General features: G+C 35.7%; 1 protein-coding gene across 1 annotated transcript; it reads right to left on the minus strand.

Moving 5' to 3' along the window:
* Nucleotides 1-11,037: 11,037 nt before the first annotated feature.
* Nucleotides 11,038-22,170, minus strand: LOC136839602 (small ribosomal subunit protein eS10-like). The gene is made up of 6 exons (XM_067105881.1): nt 22,094-22,170; nt 12,509-12,587; nt 12,229-12,320; nt 11,790-11,903; nt 11,279-11,449; nt 11,038-11,116 (listed from the first exon to the last, which is right to left on the minus strand). The coding sequence occupies exons 2-6, from the start codon at nt 12,558-12,560 to the stop codon at nt 11,054-11,056; spliced, it is 492 nt and encodes a 163-aa protein (XP_066961982.1). The 5' UTR covers nt 12,561-12,587; nt 22,094-22,170; the 3' UTR covers nt 11,038-11,053.
* Between the last annotated feature and the right edge of the window lie 479 nt (nt 22,171-22,649).

Raw genomic sequence — 22,649 nt, forward strand, 5'->3', positions numbered from 1 at the left:
CAATAATACAATATTTACTGATGATTGGCAACATAAATACTGTAACCTTATTAGGATGTTATGGAACCTAGTTGAGGAACCAGTACCACTATGTTCTAAACAAACTTTTCTGAGTACCAATTCCAGAGGATTATCTTTAGCTATACCTTTGGTTTACAGATTATTCTACAATTTTTCATATTTTCTATATTCTTTTAATAATTTTTTCTCTTTCCTCTAAATCTTCTAGTAATTGCTTGTAATTACAATTAATCTCTACAGTAACTACTAATTTTTGTTCTTTGCCTTCATAATGTTACTCAGGTTATCATGAGTCACGATGTTTGGCCAATAAAAAAAAAAAAAAAAAAAAAAAAAAAAAAAAAATCTACTCTAGGAAAGGTCCAAGGTACATGAACAGAAGATGGATGAACGAGATTCTGGGATACAGCCCTAAAAAATAAACCACAGGGAAGATTCCAAGGACATACTGCCTTAATGCTGTTAAATCTTGTAACTTTGATTCTCATATCTAAAAATATTAAACTCAGTTTAAATCTAAAATTTTTGTGCTCCTTGAAACTACCTCAACATTATTCAAGTAACCAGGTATTTATGCAAATTGAGAGGACAAACATGAGACCATGTAGCCCAATCAAATTTTGCACATCCATCTGGCATCTGCATCTATAAGACTGAACAGAGGTTCAAGCCTTTACTCTCACAGTTTAGGACATCTTTAAATTACCCCGGAACTTCAGTGTAGAAAAGCCAACTAAGCACTATATATTTACTGTTACAATACAAAGTAAGTGGCATTTTAAAGCATGATTATATAAGCTTTGTTGTTTCTGCTACCACAAAATCATTAAACTACTTTTCAAAGGTCATTATCAATTCCATTGCTTCATAATTTCAACCGAACATGCGCATAGAACCAAAATCGCCGACTGCTGTATATTATGATACTCTAGTTAGCGTTCACTGGCATTCTAATGTACAGTACATTAATGACACACTGTACCATTCTTCTACAAAACCACGTTCTTTGTTAGTGACAACATAATGGACTGACTTATGTATTGCCGAGGATCAAGTGAACGTCTTTCCTTCCTATCTTTGCATGTAATTTCTTTTTAGTTGACAAAATCACTATACAGTACTTATTTTCAAATGCCAGTAAACCTTACTGAAAAAAGGCTCTTTTAATAAATACTTGAACTGATGCATGCAAAAAAAAAAAAAAAAAAAAAAAAAAAAAAAAAAAAATTATACTAGTAAAACTTACCTTCTCATGCTGCAGTTCCCACACATCTGTGGAAAAAATACAAAATTTATCATTAATCAGCTGTCAGCAAATTTTCTAGGCGCCACTTGCTTGAATAAATTGTCTCAACTAATGGAGGCCAAAGTAAAAGAAATTACTTTGGTACTATGATAGAGAATTAATCTTGGTTGGATATAGAGCCTCAGAGTCAGCCCCTCAACAGAACATCAAGATGGCAGACACAAAGCTTTTGCTTAGGAGGAAATGTGACCAACCTAACCATATTTTTACATTTTAACAATAATCTTCAGAAAAAGACCACTGCTACTACCTGTAGTGGAAAAGAACTGAAAATCCCCAAAAACATTGTATTTATATAAAATACAAGAGAGAGAATTTAACAGGCACAAACCCAAACTGTTGCACATAAGATCTATTTATTGTTCACCAGCATTACACTGCATAGTGTAACAGACTTTTTGTACAGTCCAACCTCTTAAATCCAGGACATTGGGACCAAGCCACTGCCAAAACCACAGAAAATCCCAGAAACATGGAATACATCTATAAAAAATGAAGCCCCTAGGTAAACAATCTTGCAAGATAATTCCACATACAAATAGCCTAGTTGCCGACTCAGCCTACTACCTGGCTAAGTTCTGACACTGCTTTTTATCGTTTTATTACTTAAATATTTTCACTTTGTCATATTATACCTTCATACTTTACAATTTTCTTTAAAATAGTGTACTTTATTTAACACATTTAGCCTACATTCCCAAATTAGTCTAACTGTGAGTCAGCTACTTAACTTTTCTCACAACCTGCAGAACATCAGTAACTTTCGACTCCTAAATTTACTATCTTCATAATTATCACTTTTAGTTTCTTTGTCATTCATTTTGATTGCAGACGGTAAGAAATGACAAAAATAAAGAATGAATTTCAGCGGTCACTCTGTGCACTTTGACACTTCACCATCAAAACGTAACCAAAGCACACCGTCATCTATTGAGGAAAATGAACACTAAACATTAGCTAAGAGGAGAAACATTTTCTAGCATATATAGATATATGTTGAGCTTCTTACCTCTAGCATCATCTCATTTCATGGGTGGCGATCGAATGGGTAAATATACAACTATTTAAAAAATATGATCACAACCATATCACCTATAAGTCTTTCAAGCACTCTAAGAGAAAGGAATTTGTGCGTTGACAAACGTTTTGATTAAAAGTTTTGACTTAGTAGAGCCTTCAAAAGTGTAATCTTTAAAAAATATATATTTAAAATTATCAAAAACATACTACCAATTACTTTAAAAAAATTCATAAAATAAGACGGCAAATTTTTGCTGTCAGGAAGTTGTAAACAATACGTGGTGGCGGCCTTGTGGCCGCTCAACAAACTAAATGGCAGCCGATTCAAAATAGAGTTGAACCATGGGAGTTCCCACCCCACAAATGCAGGTTTTAAGAGGTTTGACTGGATCATTCTTTTACAATGGCATGTTCTTTCTTACTGGTTACCTTAAAAATCAGTCATAACCATGCAATGCTACTAAATGGTATTTACTGTAGTTTTTTTTTGTTATACTAAATTAAGTTCAACCTTAATTGTAATGTAAGCCTATATACTGTTGTGTTAGAACACATTTCTTAAATTCTCCCTCTCTTCAAGGTTAATTTTTCAGGTAAAACTTGGATCAATAACTGGAAAAAAAAAAAAAAAAAAAAAAAAAAATCACTATAAATGATTAAGTAAAATATACCTTATGCTTAGGGCTCACATTCAGGAAAATATGCAAATTTTCATAATAAAATGTATTATTTGAATACCTACCTACTGTTCAAGTTAGTTTATACCTCTGTGACGATAGGCAAGTAAGCATTCAAACAAAAGACTGAATGGCTGCCCGGATGACTGTCTAGTACACCTGTTCTCCACCAGGTGTGTTTCAAATGTTTTAGCTCATCAGAATTTTCCTTGACAGCTGACTAAATTCTGAGGGGGGTGGGTGGGGTCTACTTTAACAGTAAGCAAGTATCCAAATAAATTTTATTATGAAAATTTATATTATTTAGGATGAACCTTACCTACTGTTAAAGTTAGCCAATTCTAACATTGATATGAGGATGGTGGGTAGTGGAACTAAACAAAATCTGTTCAGCTAATCGAGCCAAAGGTTTCTTGCATGAAACCCAAAACATTCTTACCTGATCTGGAATCCTTTCTGGAACTTACTACCACCAGAAGTTGGATTCCATTCAGGGAGCAATGCTCTCATATGTGTGCAGCGAAGAGCAGCCTTGTGGAGAAAACCACTTAATTCAGTCAGAATGAAACAGAAGCGGTGTGAGGGGACCCCTGTGCCTGGGTCCAAAAGCCCAATAAAACGAGTCGCTATAAATAAATACCTTTATGATACACAGGTAAGGTCCTATACAATACATGTAACTTCATGCTCCGCAAAATATTAAAACCAGGATTTAAACCAGAGAGCTTAGAAGATTGCTCTTTCTTCAGTTCAGGAATAGACTACCTGTTACTACTACTGGACTAAGGGCTTTACTATTTTCAAACACGATACTGCATACTTAAGGCAGTGAGCGGGAAAATGCAAATTGCACTTATGCTGCGTTGTATTAATCCCATCCTCAGGCAACAAATTGTCATAATACTAAATGAAGATGCAACAGCTCTCACATTAAGAATGTTAATCTTCATTAAAGGTAAAAGGTATGGAGCTGGTTCTCATGCACTAGCCTAATTAAATGTCACAGAGAAACCCATGTTCTTTGACAAAGACATTCTAGGTTTCTAAAACCACAAAATAATAGATTAACTTAGCCTTTTCCTGACTTAACCTTTGACAGACATTCTAGGTTTTCTAAAACCACAAAACAAAAAATTAACTTTGCCTCCTCCAGCCTTCAACATTGACAAAGACAGCTATGTTTTATAAAACCACAAAATAAAGGTTAACTTTGGCTCTTCCAAGCTTAACCTTTGACAATGAAATCTACGTTTTCTACATCCACAAAACAAAAGGTTAACTTTGCCTCTTCCAGGCTTAACCTTTGACAAAGAAATCTACATTTTCTACAACCACAAAACAAAAGGTTAACTTTGCCTCCAGGCTTAACCTTTGACAAAGATGTTCTAGGTTTCTAAAATTACAAAACAAAGGATAACTTCCTCTTTCAGGCTTAACCTATACCTATCTAAGTAAGTTTTAACTGAGGCCTAACCTATCTAAGTAAGTTTTAATTGTCCCAACAGGACATAAGTGTTTCTTTCTTCTTCTTCCCAACCTAAGAGGTTAAATTGGAATTCTTACTGTTCTCTGAAAAACTCAAGCCTTAACATCACTCTCAGCTCTAAGGCAAAGATAACACAGCCTTAAGGAGAGTGCTTTCAGTAAATTTACTCATTTAACTGCCGTGCTAAATAAAAGAAGGTTTCATAGTAAATAATTCAATGGAACTCATTCCAGAGGGCCAAAAGAATCTGCAGATAAAATTTAGAATCCAACTGTCACAGGGCAGTCCTAGGTTCAGGCTATAGACGGGCGAGACACCGACACCTTACCTCTCATAAGGGAACACGAGAATGACTGCACACTGTGAGGGGCCCAGGAGCAGTTCCCTAACCAACTCCAGACACTTTGTACTGACCAAAATAAGGTCTACGCCCTGTTCTAAATTCTCAATACGCTTTTTCCCAAACCGAAAGGGGAGCAGAAGGTGGAGCTAAAGAGGAAGACTCAGCACTAACTAAAGCATTAACAAAGGAAAAGCTTAGAATGAGTATGGATAACTACAGATGAAGGACCTGAAGAAGGGGGAGAAATGACAGACTTGTAACCTGACCTAACTAATTCCTTTCGCAATCTATCTGCTTCCCTTCTTTTCCTATACTAACAAACTTCAGCAGAAAGTCCTTTGAAAATCCCTACTTCCACACACTTATTCTCAAGATCACACTTAAAACCATGCAGCCAGTGTAAACAGTGTATATCTCCTAGAAAATCAACATCCAGCTAAGAGTAATCATTCCTACAGAAACTGATGTTCTTAGCCTTGATTCCAGCGGAGGCATCCTAGGAAAAATAAATGTACAGTATCATGATAACAGCAAACAGCCATGAAATACCAACAAGCATCTATACACACTGGCAGCAAGGAGAATTCTACCAAGCTTAAACATTCGAAACACACCTATTGGAGAACAGGTGTACTAGACAGTCAACCAGGCAGCCATTTGTTCTTTTGTTTGAATGCTGACTCGCCTATCAGCACAGAAACATAAGCTAACTTTAACAGCAGTTATGATTCATCCCAAATAATAATTGCTTACAAGGGATGCAACCAAGATGTTTCCTCTACTGTCACTTCAATGAACATTCTTAAAAATGGTTGCAGAGTAGAATTTATAGCTTGTACCACCTAAAAAGCTTATACTGAGGCTTGACTATAATTTCTGGTATAGTGTAAGTGGGAAACTGTTTTCGAGGTAAAACCAAAAACCGAAGCACCCTCATCAGCTGTCAATGCAAGATCATTGGGTATGCATACTGTATAGGTAACAAGGGGACTGGTTTCAACAAAATTAAAAAACCAGCTATCCTTCACATGATCTAATCACTGCTATTAACTGTACAAGAGTACTATAATATCAATCAGTTGTGTGTACTTAAATACGACCAAAAAAAGGCATCCCAAACTGGTGCAATTCTTTTAAAATCAAAATTTCCATTGAAAAACAACAGAGGAACTTACCTAACACTGTACACACAGCTTTCCAACATTCAAGGAAGCATGCCTGCTATTCCTCATGGAAACAGGACACCACCTGAAAATATCCAAAAATTATTTACTTATATAAACTTTTGATGATTGTACAGTCATCCCTCGTCATATTGCGGTTCACTCAACACGGATTTTTAAATTTAATATATCTAAATTTGTATCGCGGATTTTTCGCTATATTGTAGGATTTTGCAGTATTTATTATTTTTATCTTTGTGGTAAAATAAGATTTTCTAGCCTAAAATATTTTCACGACTAAATACATTTTTTATGATAAAATGATTTACTAATTTTCAATTATTAATACTAATGTAAACAGCAAAAATTTATAAAATGCTAAATTAAAATCCCGCAAAATCACAAAACAGCTTACCAATAAACGTAAACACCCGAGTTCAATTTCTATCTCTCTCTGTATGCATATCTTATTAAAAAAAATAGCAAAATTTCAATAAAACCTTTTACTTAAAGAATAAACTATATTATCGTAATATATATGTAAAATGAAAAAACAAGCTATATTATCGTGATATGTAAAAATAAAAAAACATTAATTCTGTTGAGAATGTCCATGCATGACGTTGAGCTTTGTGCTCGTCCTCTATGTTATGCTTATGTTGTGAGGTGGCCTGAGCGAAGCGTCACGATGTAGGTACTTAGTAGGTCGGATCTCCGAGGTAAATAAAGTTAGTTTTTTTATGTCTGCCTTTGATTTCACCTGCCACACTGGTCTACACGATCAACAAATGGTAGCAGAGCGTGGCTGTGGCAGGAAGGAGACGATTAATGAGCAATTTAGAAGAAAAGACAACATAAACATAGGTAGCGTCGGTGAACGTGGCGGGCCGCTGGCGTTGCCAGTTTTCGGCACTGATAAAGGTTATGACCGCTGGAAACAAGAGCTGAAAGCACGGCAGCTTGTCACAAGTATCGAGAAACCAAAACAAGCTGTGGTTGTTGCCCTGTTGTTCCCGGAAGGAAGTAAGGTAAGGAGCAAGATTTTCGAGGAAGTGGATATAAGGGAGTAAATATGTTAACTCTGTTGAGAATGTCTGTGCATGACATTGTGCTTCATGCTCGTCCTCTGTTTATGTTATGCTTATGTTGTGTGGCAGCCTGAGCGAAGCGTCACGGTGTAGGTACTTCGTAAGTTGGATCTCCGAGGTAAATAAAGTTAGTTTTTTATGTCTGCCTTTGATTTCACCTGCCACACTGGTCTACATGATCAACTCCATCGTCCCGACATCTGTAACTGTTTTTACTGTAGGTATGTGTTGCCATATTTTTTCCTTTCTCTGATTTACTGAACAGTGCTTCAGTACAAGTTTAGTAGTCGACTATGATTATCACACATATAACAGTACACAAGAATATTTCACCACTGTTGATGTTTCATCTCTAATCACTGTAAATATTTTAAAATCCGAATTTCTTATGTAAGCAACTCAAGGTTACTGTATACTCCCTCATCCCCATCTTCTCAAGTCAAGACTGTCCCAAGCTATTGCTGTGAGACTTCGATAATACGCAGTAACACCAGTTCTCTCTCTCTAAATGAAAAGTGAATTACTTTATCATAGCTTTTATGTACATAATTAAAATTAATAATTATCCCATTAATAACTTTGTTTCTTTTAGCAACTAAAAATTATTTTCTTAATTCTTTCAATAGTAGTGAGCAGCTTCAGTCAGTCAGCTGATTCTCAAAACGTAAACATTACAAACGTGGGACGATCGGTTTTATTTGTGCACATTACGATGATAACAGATCAAAATAGTAATACCGTATACTAAATGGATTCTGTAAGTGAAATAACATATTAATGTGTTTACATTAATATTAATATATGAAAATTAGTAAATCATTGTAACATGTACTATATACACAAGAGAACTTTTATCACTGTTGATGCTCTATTCCTTGAACTACTATGTAGGTTTAAGAGTATAGAAAGTGTTTAAGTGCATAGGAAGTGTTTACAGCTGTGTTGGAAAGATTAATAAGTTTATAAGTGTGGGGAGGGTTTATAAAGCCTTAAAATATATATGTATACAATAAATAATAAAATATTAGGTTGTTACTTCGCGGACTTTCGCCTACCGCAGGGGGGTTCTAGAACCTAAGCCCCGTGATAGACGAGGGCCAACTGTAATACATTTAATACTTCAATTTCAGACCTGTATCAACTAATGGAGGCCAAAGTGAAAGACATTTCACTGTGGTACTATGTTAGTGAATTAATCTTGGTTGGATATAGAGCCCCAAAGGCAACCACCTAACAGAACGTTAAAATGGAAGACACAAAGCTTCTGCTTTGGGGGTAATGTGACCAACCTCATTGTAATACTCAAGGTCCCTGACTATATGCATTAATTGTAAAATACAGTAATGGTCTTGAGTACCTTGATGTACAATAAAGAAAATCGTATGAGAGAGAGAGAGAGAGAGAGAGAGAGAGAGAGAGAGAGAGAGAGAGAGAGAGAGAGAGAGAGAGAGAGAGAGAGCACTATAAAATAAAAATCAATCTATTAGAATAGCATAACATTATATTTATCTCACATTGGTCCCCCTCCCACAACGGTATTTTTTTTTTTAGAGCTGCCATGAAAGGTGAGCTTACCAAAGGGATATTAAAAAAAAAAAAAAAAAAAAAAAAAAACTTAGCTGTGTAACAGGAAAACTAAAGATATATACTTTAGTTACCTTCATTTTCAATTTTTTTTAAAAAAACAAAGTTGCAACTAAATGAAGTTTCAACCAAATAAATTTCATCTTAGTACAGTGATAAGAGAATTAATTTTGGTTGAACATGAAGCCCCAAGTCAATCACTTTTCTGAACGGTTGAATTGTACACAAAGCATCTGCTAAGATGCTGTGACCAACTAATGGAAAACTACACAGTTAAAAACTTTACAACCATTTGCAGATTCTACAAACTTTAAAGCACAATCTAAGAAAAATAATCTTGCACAATTTTAAATGTGTTCAAAATTGCATTTCACTGGCAGAAAATCTGTAACATTTTCCAAGGTTAATCTTAACAAATAATTCACGGAATATTTTTCAAAATTCTTTGTACCCATCGACAGGGAAAATTTTGGTAAATGGCATGCTAATACTAAGTTGATCTCTGCTTTCAACACCAGTTTCCCTGTATTGGCAATCTCCATAAAAATGTCAAGACCAAAAAATTCACCAGATGTGACTTCGAATAACCATGTAGTACAACCAGCTGATTAAGAAGAGCTAGTAAGTTTGACATACACTACATCTACTGTACTAAATTTATAGAGATGTTCCTCACCAGTTCTGAACACAACCTTGAAGTCTCTCCACCAACCCAAAACCATCAACCTGAATAAAAAAATGTGTGCTTTAGTACAAACTTGGCAAATATATCAACAATGAATACCAAAACACCAGTCCACCCTGCGTAACATCGTTACTGTTAAAATTTTACCCTTGTACAATTCTCATCAGTGGAATAAATTTAGTATTAGATGGTTAAAATAAGAAAATACCAGCAATGCACAAGAGCACTCTGATCTAGCCTTGCTTGACAAACTGCTATCCAAAAATTTCATAAAATAGGCCACTCCTGAAATAAGACACCCTTTGTAGACAAACTATGCATTTATTTCATACTAACTAGATTTAAAATTCACAGTAACTAGGAAACAGCAGATACTCAGGACTAAAAAAAAAACATTCTTCAAAAGTATTTAAACTAGCCCTAATACTTTATGTACAATTTTTTTTAATGGCATTTAAACTAGTCATTAGCACTCAAGAACAAATATAATTTTATGTATTCCTAATGAGAATTTGTTCTCCTGAATATACAGTATAGTTAAAAGTAATAAAAGTATTCTGTGGAACATGGATAATTACAGCAAAAAATATTTCATGGCAGCCTCAAGAAATTTGTTTTGTCTTTCTAACACTACTATTACTAGTAAAACCATTACTAGAAAGACAATTTCCTCTCGCATTGATTTTTGGCCATCCAAGTCTTTTAGCCTTGCATGGAATTCCGTAATGCATAAACAAAACTCCGAGTTCTACCCCTTTTTCCTTACACGGACAAATGAAGTACTAACATTTATAATGAATTTTCAACATCTCAAGTTACTACAAGAAATAAAGTAGGAAGAATAGCAGCAAGCTTTCAAATCTTACCAATATCAGGCATACAAATAAAAGTTAAGTTACATGTATCTTGAACACTTAGGGGTTCCCTAATCCAAATTCCAGTTCTGTAATTCAGACATGAGTACTACCAAATATTCTCTGGGGAAAAAAAAAAAAAAAAAAAAAAAAAAAAAAAAATAAGAAAGATAAAAACATCATGAGTTATGACCTACCTTGTATCACTCCATTGTAACCAAGACTTTCCCCTGCTGGATCCTCCCACTGGTTCTGTTTGAAATAGAAAGCACAGGGAGAATGGGCAAGGAAACAACTTAAATATCGGTCACGATGATGTGCTTTTAATAAATGACTTAAGGATTTCAAGTTGCATATACATATAATCCAATTTCAACAATGGTACGAGGATTATAGAAGATAAGTACTGTACTTACACTTGTTTAACTTCTGATATGGTGTACTGTACTTATCTCTTGCAAAAAACATAAGCTTTTACAAGTCGTTTCTTTTCCAATAAAATATCCCCCAAAATGGACCCAAACGATGTAGTTTCCAGCTGACAAAATTTTCTAAGTAATTCACCATACTCATTTAAAAAATTAAGGTCATATATGCACATACACAACTTCACTTTACTCGAGTAGTCTGAAATTTCTATTAAAGAGCAACATTTAACAATTTACCAGCAGTTAACATTTACATGTACACAAACCAGTGCCACATGGTCTAGATCAAACAAGATTTTTGAAAATTGCAATGAAGGTTGCGTCACAATGAGCTTTACAATATCAACAACTCGGTACTTCACCAGGACAAATGAAATAACTGTTACACTCTCATTAATTTATTGAGGTCTTCGGCTACCACGTCCAAAGCCGCCGCCACCACGGCCAAAACTGCCGCTGCTCTGAAGAAAGAAAAACCAACCTTCAGAGTTAATATCAACTTCCTGGGCTGTTAACTACACAATAATAAAAACTAATAAAGATTCTGGGAAGGGAAACTTTATCAAAATCACAGAGAACACAATTTAAGTGGGAATTCATGAACTCTAGTCTTTATTACTTACGAATTCCATTGAGGCAGAGCCAGCACCAGCATCACCAGTCTTATCAACGCCTTGGGGTGCACGTCTGTAGGCATCACGTGAACCTTCTCCACGAGGTCCTTCTGGGCGAGACTGAATAGGCCTTGGTCTGCCTTCCAAGCGTGCAGGCTTCTTGAGAGTAGCTGGAACAATCTAGGAAAGAAAAATAAATAAATAAAAAAAATTATCCTTTCTGGATTGTGCTTTAAGTGTCACTCTAGTTCACAGCTAAGATTTTTTTAACTGTTCATTACAATATCAGCAGATAAAAGTGCACACTATTAAAAAAAATAAAGCATATAAATCCTTCCTTTATCAGAGGCACAAAAAAAAAATTAAAATAAATCCAAAAACCTACCCATTTCTTTTATATGCCATGTTTTAGGAACATTTAATCAATCTTCTGTAAAAAAAAAAAACACAGACTAGAACTCTATTTATATAATGGAATTGTAAAATACTTGGCATTATGAGAAACATTAACTGAAATTACCTCAGCTGGCAGATGTAGAAAATCTCTCAGGTACTGAATCCCTTCATTGGTAAGTCTCCAGTAGTAGTGGCGCCAGGCAAAATTCTGTTCTACATAACCACGTGACTTCAAGCTCTGGAATAAATCACCAAATTTCAAGTTAGAGATTTAGGTGCTCAACAAATTTATATTATTTTCAGCAGCCGTATCTATCTAACGTTTCTCGTCTCACAAGGCAAGTCAGCCTTAGAGGGCCATATGAAAAATGATTAAAAAAAGGTCTTTAAGTCCTCCTCTAATAAGGGTGGGCCAGCCTTAGTTCGAGAGAAGGCCACAATGATTCAACTTGAAAAATTTTTTCTGCAACAAATGTGCTTCCCAGTATTCATCTTATATTAGTTTTGAAATTTGTGCACTCATACAATTTCATACATAATTCTGCTTGTAAATTACATCTTACCTGCAGGGCTTTGATGACGTGCAGGTTAGGGATCTTTTCCAATTCAGGATGTTTGGGCATAAACAAATCTCTCTCGGCTACCATAACACCCTCTGCAAAAACATAAAAGCTTTGTAGGGTAATTTAAGCAAAAACTGGATATGAATACATTATATGTATCTGACATCATTTACCATGTGTACAGTATTATTTGAGTGTTTATTCCCCAATAAAGCAGGAGTTGCAGGAACATCATATTCAATGTAACACGAGCATAAAGTTCCTCAAAATACTGACATACCTTTGAAGAGGTGTTCATATATTGCAACTCTATTGGCTTTTGGCATCAACATCTTGGCAGGTCTACAGTCAAGACACAACTGGAATAAAAGACAAAACCATGAAATACCTGCACCTTCAAGAAGTGTATAAAATGTTTAAAACAAAAACAATGTTTAACTTACATTCCTCCATTAGGTAAAACATTTATGTTTAGTACGGTGTACTAAGAAAGTCACAATGAAAAGTGAAATTAATGTTTGTCACAATGATTGCAGCTCACTAATTCTTCTCCTGAAGGTTTGGCTGAATAACAGACTGCAAGATGAAACCAGGTGATCTTTCAGACAAAAAGGATTTATGATGAAAGGAACTATATGTTATATTATTCTAATTATTTTACCCACAAAACTGGGAAAAACACATATCTGGGGTGAAAAATCTTTATACTACTATTTTATTGGTTTAAGTATATTAACATCTGCAATGGTGGAAACTATTACATAAATTATTTTGAAAACTTCAGTGTGCAGAAAATGGGGAAACCCTTAGTTTAAATTATAACTGATACATGCACAAACAACATCTAGTATATGGAAGTGTATATAAACTACTGTATAGGGGCAGTCCCTGGTTATTGGCAATCTGGTTTTACGGCACTTGTCTAGCGACGACAATAACAATTTTCGGCACCGATATCCGCTTATTGGCGCCGGTAAGCACTGATATTTGTCAATTTCCGGTTACCGACACGCTGTCGGGGACAGAACCACTGCCGATACCCGGGAACTGCCTGTATACTTGCTTAGGGAACCACTAAGTTCCCTCTTCTTATTTTTCAAATGGTACACAGGGCAGGCTCAGTATAAGGGCCAAGGATGCCTGATGTGGTTGGCAAGAGGTTTTCCTTAACCAAACCCCCTTTTTTTTTCATTTTTATTTTTTTATCTTCACCCATGAATTCATTTTCAAAACCACCACTCTACTGCCCTTCCTTCAGCTGGCAAATCTGGAGATTTATTTGTCCTTGCTGGGTGTGCCAGCATACTGTTCAGTAATTTGATCTTACAAGTATATTATTGGTCCTGTTTCTTTCAAGTTTGCAAATATTCTTTATGTTTGTTCTGCATGTTGTTGCTCCTTTCTAGTGTTACTGACCTTGGTTTTCCTAAAGGTCTTTGTAATTGTGATGCACTTGTCTATGCATAGTGCTCAATGAAATGTGCCCAGGTATGCATGGTTGGTCTAAATTTTAGTGCATTCTTTGACCATGTGAATCATAAAAGATTATTGAGAATTGTTGCACCTTCTGTAATAATCTAAATAAATTTTCAAAAAGCAGTAAGTAGCTTTAGTATTATTGAGGTTTCTCAAATAGTTCTTGGACCTTTGCTATTCATTATCTATACTATAGTAAAACCAAATTCAAGGTGGGATGGAGCCAAGATAGATTGATACAGCTGTGTCAAATCTTCAAAATTCTTGATAGTATAGAAATTGCACCAATTTAGGATTTTTTTTTTTCTTTTTAAGAATGTGGCCAAGATTTGTGTGTTTTTCAACTAAAAAGCTGTCCATTCTATTACCACAAGATAAAAAAAAAAAAAGTTGTACTTATTGCAAAAGTGACTATTTTTTATCAGCGTTGCCGAATGTACTCCATGGCGAAGTCTTCTAATCTCATTTAACGATCCTTTCCCTAGCCTCACAAGACAATGCAGTACCCTTTTAAAGCACATTTAAATGGCCCGGCAAAGGACGTCTTCTACAAGGTTTTCAAGTATTTTCAACTGGAATAAAAAGCAGAAACTTCAATATATCGAGACTGATGGATCGTGTGATTTCTGCGTCAGGACTGAGAGGAATAACTGTATTTTGGTTGCAGTGAGACACGTTTTTCATGAATCAATAAACCCTCATTTAAAACTGACAGTGCTTGAATTTACAGTGTCTTACTTTGAAATATATTAAACCTTTCTACAAGAAATTACATCTATCTACAGTATATAAAATGAACAACTAACCCAACATATAGGCTATAAATCTTGAGACTCAAACTGCAAAGCATCATGAAATTGAAAGCCACAGATCTAGGGATTGGATTAAAAGGATTAAGATTGCCATATAGGACCCTTTAGGAATTTTCTCCTATAAGAAATCTAGCAGCATTGTAATAATCTGTTTTAACTCCTCCATGACACTCAAATTTGGTTCTACATGCAGCAAGGTCTGGAGAAAAACTGATTGGATATGCCAATGTTGCTACTATTCTAGCCATTGTTCCTTCTGTGCTGCCTTTGGGCTGTGGTTGCTGAATCCTTGAAAAAAGATGCAGCATGAGTGTAGTAGGCTTTGGGGAATGAAGCTTAACCCTTCTAAACCTCAGAGTATGATAGCTAGTCAACCCTTGACTTAAGTTAAAATATAAAGTTTTAATCGTCAATGACCAAGATCTTAAGTGTAACATTTCATAAGTTTGCTTTTGAGAAGCATATACATAATACATGTAAGTGTTTTGACTCTTCTTCCTTATCTGGATTACTGTTTTCCAGTGTGGTGGTCTTGTGCTGACCTTAATCTCAAACTTTTGGGGTGGAGATATGCCATCAATAAGCTTATTTTGCCAACTCTTAATGTAGTACCATAAACAATTAAAAGTAATACTATTGTAGGCACACATGTTCAACCACACGCACTACCCATAATATGGCATTACATGTACAGTACTGTATATTCAGTGTTTTTAATGATGATGTACTCCCTGTTAATAACCATTTAAAATATTTCTGGTATATAATTCTAAGCCAGCTGTCCGCAGTGAGCTGGCCTATGGCAACTGATGTTTTCCTATGTTATTTTACCTGCTGAACAAGAATTTAAAATAATATTTTGGCGGTCGGCTGTAACTAAAATGTAATTGACCCTTGAAAACTGCACATCTGTACAGGTGGGTCGCACACAGCTCAAGGATAAATTACAGTTTAGCAGCAGCCGACTGACAAATTATTACCTTAATCTCTTGTAAAGCAAGTAAAATAACATAGAAAAACGTCAACTGCCATAGTCTAGCTCCACTGGACACTATTCGAAGCTTTCGTAAACGGGAAACAAGACATTACCATTTCTGCTTTCAACTTTGGTGACCTCTATAGGTCGCTGTGGTAGAACAGCACTGCGTGCCTTATCTGCATTTTTATAGATTTCTGGCAAGCTCGTATGTTCTGGCAAGAGGTAATTACTTTAAACTCTTGTTCAGCAAGTAAAATAACACAGGAAAACGTCAATTGCCAGTCTCTCACAGATCTCCCTAAGCGCAGACAACTGGCAGCTGCTGATTCGTGAACCCAAAGCTAGCACGTGTATTAAGGCTTAAAATCAGCAGTACTAGTAACGAATGAAAAGTGCCTTTGGAACGGCTCCCGCTATCCATTATTCGCCCTTCTTTTTACGCTTGTTTTTCGTGTTCCAAATGACATGTATAACAGGAAATACAATACGGTACCCAACCCTTATACCAAGTTATTTACCCCACCAAAATGCCCGAATTCCCAACGGGTCCCCCTTACTGTTAAGCTATTCTCAAAGGGTTTTACCACACCCAAAAACCCGATTCTCTACGGGTCCCCTTTACCATCGGCTACAGTTCTAAGGTAATTTACAGCTTAATTACATTTGACCGCCAAACTATTACTTTAAATTCTTGTTCAACAGGTAAAGTTCTATAGAAAAACGTTAACTGCCATAGCCTAGCTCACCGCGGACAGCCGGCTTAGATCTACCACATTTCTTACTATTTTAATTGTTTATGGTTCCTGAACTGTAATTTTGTTTGATTTCCTGAATTTCTTTCCTATACTAAATTGTGACTTTATTACCAGCCACCATAAATTAGTTAAGACTTTTCCCTGTGACTTCTCCCAGCCAAAATTGTGACTTTATTAACAGCCACCAACATTAAATTAATTCAATATGTCAGTTGCATAAAATGTACAACAACAAACATCATCTGCACTCTTCTCTACCTGACCTAGTTGTTTTGGTCACACACTAGACAGGCTGCTACCGCTGCAAACAGTGACATTTTCTAGCATCAGGAAGGTAGTACTGTGCTGAATTTTGAGTTCCTAAAACATTTCACTCTGCGGGTTTTATAGTCTGTTGACTGTCCATAAGGGTTTTCATCAGCTGAAGATTTATGATATCAATACTTGCCCATCTAACCTTGTAAACAACGTTTCTTTAAGGGTAACCAGCCTTGTGTATGTAGCATATTAAAATGCATTTTTTTTTTGTCTAGCATAATTCTCTACATAGCAACCAGGCTGAGCTAATCTAGCGGGCCCTTTTCTTTGAGAGCTTTCATGACTTATAGGTGTAAAAGTACCAAATCACTTGATATGTCACCACACTTCACTTTGCCTATCACTTTAATCTAATTGGCCAAAACACACACATCTTCAAGATGAAGGGTTTGTGACGACTTGTAAACCTGCTTGGATGTTTTCAGAAGCCTGGCCTTTTATGCAATTTCAGCATCACACACAAGTGAGGAAATTTCTTTTTAAGTAGATCTCTCATTGTGTAGCTGTAATTGTATTTTTCATTAACAAAATTGATAAGTGTTAACCATTCTTTACGGTAGTGTATAATTGATACGTGTTAACCATTCTTTACGGTAGTGTACAATAAGTATAGCCATGGGCTGTGTGCTGGGTAACAGATTAAGACAAGTTTTTTTTTTCTTGGTGTAAACACTAATTTTAAGGGACAAAAGGGGAAACAAATTGCAAACCATGTTTAGCAAACCTACTATACAGTGTAGTAGTGAACTGTACCTTATGTACAGTACCTACCACATTGTTTATAAGCATATAGTATAACTATATCACACAAATAAGGAAAAAAAGAAAAATAGGTAGTAACTTATACAGGTTGACCATCACTAATCCGGCATCACTGGGACCTAGAGGGTGCCGGATTAGCCATTTACTAGGCTGGAACACACGAAACCTAGTAGCTAAGCACCTTGTCTTAGAATTAAAATATCCCATAAATCAGTGCAAGTTGGTTAATAAAGAAAAGACAATTATCAAATACAGGTAGTGCTCGAGTTACGATAATTCGACTTACGATATTTCGAGCTTACGATGGGGTTAGCAATTAATACAGGTACGAAAATAGGAAACATTTTTAGATTTCGCGCAGGCGCAGGCAGCAGGTACAATCAGGCAGCGAGAGAGACCAACTTACAATAGAAAAACTTCTTTTCCTCCATCTCTTTATTCCATCTGCTAGTTAAAAAAGTAAAAGAGAATTATAAAAGTATTGTTAGTAACGTTATACTCTTGCGTAAATGCGTACAGCCATAAACAACCGAACAGGAAACTGTTGTTTTGCTAATAATCGTATCAGATAACTGTTTTGCTTGTATTTCAACCATCGTACGGTAATACACAATTACTGTAGTTATGTTACAAATGACGTTAAGTACTGTACAATCGGACTGATATATTTTTTACACTAACCTTATTCGCTTTGGAGAAAAGATCGGCGAGGAAATATACTGCTACAGTAACTTTAAGCTGCAAGTTGTAGCTGAAGCTGAGAAAACAATGTTCAAGCTGCTAATGACTATAAATTATCGTGCATCAGCAACATGGATGAAACTACCGTAAATAAAACTGGAAAGAATGTATTTTAATCAAAACTACTGGGCATGAAAGAATACAAATTACTACTGTTTTCACGCAGATAAAAGATAAATACGTAAAGCTCATATTATGATGAAATCAAGAGAAAATAGCGAACGGAATCTTGATTTTTTTTTTTACACAAAACAAACATGCCCCCAAACCAGCCAGCCGCAATTCCCGCGAACGTCATATATTGACGAAAAAAATAGCTAAATTAATTTCACGAGATGTATTTAAGTTATATTTTTACTTAAAAACACTTCGTATAACGAAAAATATCCATGTCCCAAATAAATAAAGTATCCATATTCATTTACGCTAACTAGAAGCAAGAAAAGCTCTTTGAACTTAGTTAAATGCGGCGAAATAAACACCGCGATATCGATTCCCAAAACAAAACATTGATCGCAATTTATAATACAAAAGCAATATGAGAATATACGCAATTGGAAACAATGTAGTAAAGCATAACTTTTTAAAAGATCCATGAAAAAGATGCACATTCGTTTTGTTGATGTTTGTATAATAGTGTTAATATGTAAATAGAGTTCAGTACCGGTATAATGTAGGCTAGGCTACCAGTTTGTTGATGCAGCACACTGCGCCACCAAATCGGTGGCGGCGAAAGGAAAGTTAGCGTAATGGCGACCAGGAAATTTGAAAATTAGTGCGGAAACATTCAGAAATCACTCTAGCCGAAATTTGTGCCGGATTACTGATTGCCAGATTAGTGATGGTCAACCTGTAGTTTAACATCCAGTTTTTAATATAGTGCTGGCTGTTTATAAGCACAATTTGTGCATACTTATGCGGTATTCACAAAGAAAGGGGATTTACAAAGTTGCCATTTTACACCCGTTGTGTTTTCATCATACATGGAAACTTCCATTATCCAGCAGGCCCTACGATTTATTACAGTAATCTGGACACAAAGGAACAGATTTATCAAAATACAGTACAGAAAAGTCATCCACATTGCATTTCCCACTTAAAGATAAGCATTCAACATAGTGGGTTGATTACTGTCTGGAAAAACTGACCACTAAATTTGTTCCTTCATGACTTTCTTAATTTAAAATTTTTCTTTACTGGTTGCATCCATTGATACAGTAGATAGGTATATTGTATATGTACTCTAATTAAAATTGTGTTATACGGTTCTTGTATAGCCTCTTGTTCATATGTTAAGTGTTACCTGGGGGGTATGAAGCCCCAATGGCAAGGTCAGATGCAGCAAACTAAGTCAAGGCAAGATTTCCTAAGATGCTTGTGGCAGCCAGATGTACGATAAGGCTGGAAAATTGTTCCAGGCACAGTTTCGCTACTTTGATGGAGTAAAGTGCCGTAACCAAACATGCTCATGTACTTTAAGCCTTATTTTGAGTGAATTAAGAACAAAATGTGTATAATTACAATCAAATAAGCACTGAGGAGCTTCAGTTGTGATGTCAGTAAGGATAAAGCCACGTACCACAAGGTAAAAATGCATTTCAGTTCAGCCACATGACAGATGGGAATACGTCTCATACTTTCACTAGTATAGGCAACAAAATGTTTTATTGTATTGATTATAACTAAAATCCTGAGTAATATCAATAAACGTTACATATATACCCAATTAGTGTTCAGTACACAGTTAAATGAGCACTGAGAAGGGTGTCCAAGCGCCATTCAGGGTGCATCAGCATTTGGGAGGGACGGCCATATTGGATTCAAAATTGCCTTGAACACTTATTTTTACAGACTTCACTTGCTTATTTTAGTTCGTATGGCAGTTTCCTATAGCTCATTTTGTTACTGAATCTTAAATCTTTTGAAAGGTTTTCATAAAAGGTTTAATTTTGTTGTTTCACCAATTAACCATAGCGAAAAGTGAAAATTCAGCCACCAATGTGCGTTATGCCCAATCATTTACCCTAAATGGCAGTGTCTGTTGTATACAGCTTACTGAATACTGCCATAGGCCTGTGTGTCTTGTGTGAAACATCGAGGGAACTAATGCAATACATGTTAAACTATTGTACATAATATCTGAGACTTTCACTTGTGGGGCTGAGGGCTCTAAACACAGGCCAGTAGAACTAAGCAATAGCTTTGCATGGGGTATTACTTTGGAAATTGATTTTTCCTAGTTGAGGGCTCTAAACATAGGCTGGTAGAACTACGCAATCGCTTTGCATGGGGATTACTTAGGAAATTGATTTTTCCTATAGTATTTTGGTTGCTTATCCAGAATTTACTGTTATTTTTTTGTCGGTCGAATGTAACCTGTAATTAACCTATGAAGTTGTACGCTGGCCATCCTGGAATGCTATGGCGAGTTTATTGAATAAATGCACCATTACCTCAATACACCTTTGCCTCAATGCACCAACACTAGTCTGAATGCATCATACACCACGGTCCGAATGCACCGAGTATCTGGTCCCAATGCACCACTTCTTAATTTAAGTGCATCTTTCCTTGAGGTCCCAATGCAATAACTTAATTCACATAACTCTTGCTCTTTGGGGAACTATATGGGTATCTATATTCACTTTGCAGGATTATTTTCCTTGATATAGTAAATTATTTACATACAAAGTCTGAATACAGTATATTACAAAACTAACAAATACATTATGCTATGAGAAGAAGATTAAAACTAATCAATTAAAATGCATTATTCCTTATGGTCCAAATACACCAACTTAATTCACTTAACACCTGTTCTTTGAGTAACTATATAGGTAACTACATATATTTACTTAGCAGATAATTTTCTTTGAAGAAGTCAATCATTTTACAAAGTCTGAATAAAAATAGAATATTACTAACCCAACAAACACATTATGCTATGAGAGAAGTTTAAAACTTTACTACCTTGCTGGGTAGCTACCTCTGAATTTAAACTACAAGCCAAACTGTTTCTGAATAAAAATAGAATATTACAAAACCAACAAGACATTTCAAGGCTCCTGTCAGAAAAATTCACATCCTATAGACTTAGCCGGAGTAAATAAAATAAATTAGTGATATCATATTGCCGAATCATTAGGCTACCGTTAAGAAACACATTTCCCTCGGGCCCTCTAAATTTTGGGTCAAATTCGGAAAACTCTAACCAGTCAACACCCCTATGTTACGTGGTTATTTTTTAGGTAAAATTAGTTTCGTGTTGACTGGTTACAATTTTGCTGTGTTAGCTATGGAGGGGGGGGGGTGGTATTGTCTTACCTTGTAACTCGTACTTTGATGGGATAACAATAAGGAACAATATTCATCGGCAAATATCTCCGTAACCATTAATTTGCGCAAGATTCGAGTAAGCGTTTCGTACGAATCATCTCACATGTGAATAAGTAAAAAAATACATATCGAATTTGACCGAAACTGTAATAATACCATATGTTCCACCCAAAATTTAGAGGGCCCGAGGGAAATGTGTTTCTTAACGGTAGTCTAATGATTCGGCAATTAGCCTAATAGCTTACGGTTTAGGACCAGGCCTATGTCGTTCGCCTACTAGGATAGGTTATTCAGTCGACTACGCTATGGTTGCTCGCCTGATTTTATCAAGCTAATTCCACCAATTAGAGGCTACAGCAAGTTTATCGTTTCCTGAAATGAAATGAGTCGGCGACCGTTCGCCGTGTTATATGTTATGCTTTTGTAATATTAACACATTGCGGTCACTTTATGCAAGTATTTGGGATTGTTTGGGCATGTAGGAAAAATGCCGCTAAACAACAAAACCCAACATTTTTCTAACGTCATTTACGACGGGAATTCAATATTTCGGAGGATTCTATTGCTCCTCATTCACTTTGTTAGCTATCAAACACTACACTAATACAATATTCAAAAGGATGAATAATAGGATGACTCTCTAAATCATCGATGAAATGCACCAAACGGTCCACGAAGTTACTTACCCGACGATGTACGAATGGAAGGGTCTCGCTCGCAGATAGTCGAGAGAAATAAACAATGAAAGACTGAACGTCGGGATGCGCATTTAAGCTTAATTTCTGGGTTGGGAGTTCTAAATTTACTTATATCTCAAATACTGAGTGGCTATAGATTTGCCGATATTCTTGTAATCATCACAATTAATAATTTTCTATTATTTCACCATCAAGTTGTTCTTATTTTCTTAAAAAAACTCGTTTAAACTAAGTGCAGTCGTGACCAGCTGAGAGTTGGTGTATATCATTTGCTGAATTTTTGCAATAATCCGTTGCCTATTTTCTCCGTCCCTTTTTCCCACGTGGAATTCTCTCTCGAAGATGATTGCTTTGCAAGGTAAATATGAAGGGCACGTAGGCCTACCCTTATTAAGTTATTTTCGAAACGTTTACCCTCTATTTTTTATGTCGAAAGTATTGACCAATGGTATTCAACCTGTAAATCCTCTTCTTGTGGTGATTTAAAGCGCTACAAAGCATCCTGTTCCTCTTCGTCTAAATCTTATCCTTTTCCGAAAATAAG

The sequence above is a fragment of the Macrobrachium rosenbergii genome, chromosome 6 (genome assembly GCF_040412425.1).
Source record: "Macrobrachium rosenbergii isolate ZJJX-2024 chromosome 6, ASM4041242v1, whole genome shotgun sequence".
In the NCBI taxonomy this organism is placed as follows: domain Eukaryota; kingdom Metazoa; phylum Arthropoda; class Malacostraca; order Decapoda; family Palaemonidae; genus Macrobrachium; species Macrobrachium rosenbergii.

What these genes read in the sequence shown, in the direction of transcription:
- LOC136839602 (XM_067105881.1), bottom strand. Translation starts at nt 12,560, where the DNA reads ATGTTGATGCCAAAAGCCAATAGAGTTGCAATATATGAACACCTCTTC. An exon ending in ATATGAACACCTCTTCAAAG is followed by an intron (nt 12,321 to 12,508) that starts GTATGTCAGTAT and finishes ATGTTTTTGCAG; the next exon opens with AGGGTGTTATGGTAGCCGAG. An exon ending in GCTCTGCCTCAATGGAATTC is followed by an intron (nt 11,117 to 11,278) that starts GTAAGTAATAAA and finishes TTCTTTCTTCAG; the next exon opens with AGCAGCGGCAGTTTTGGCCG.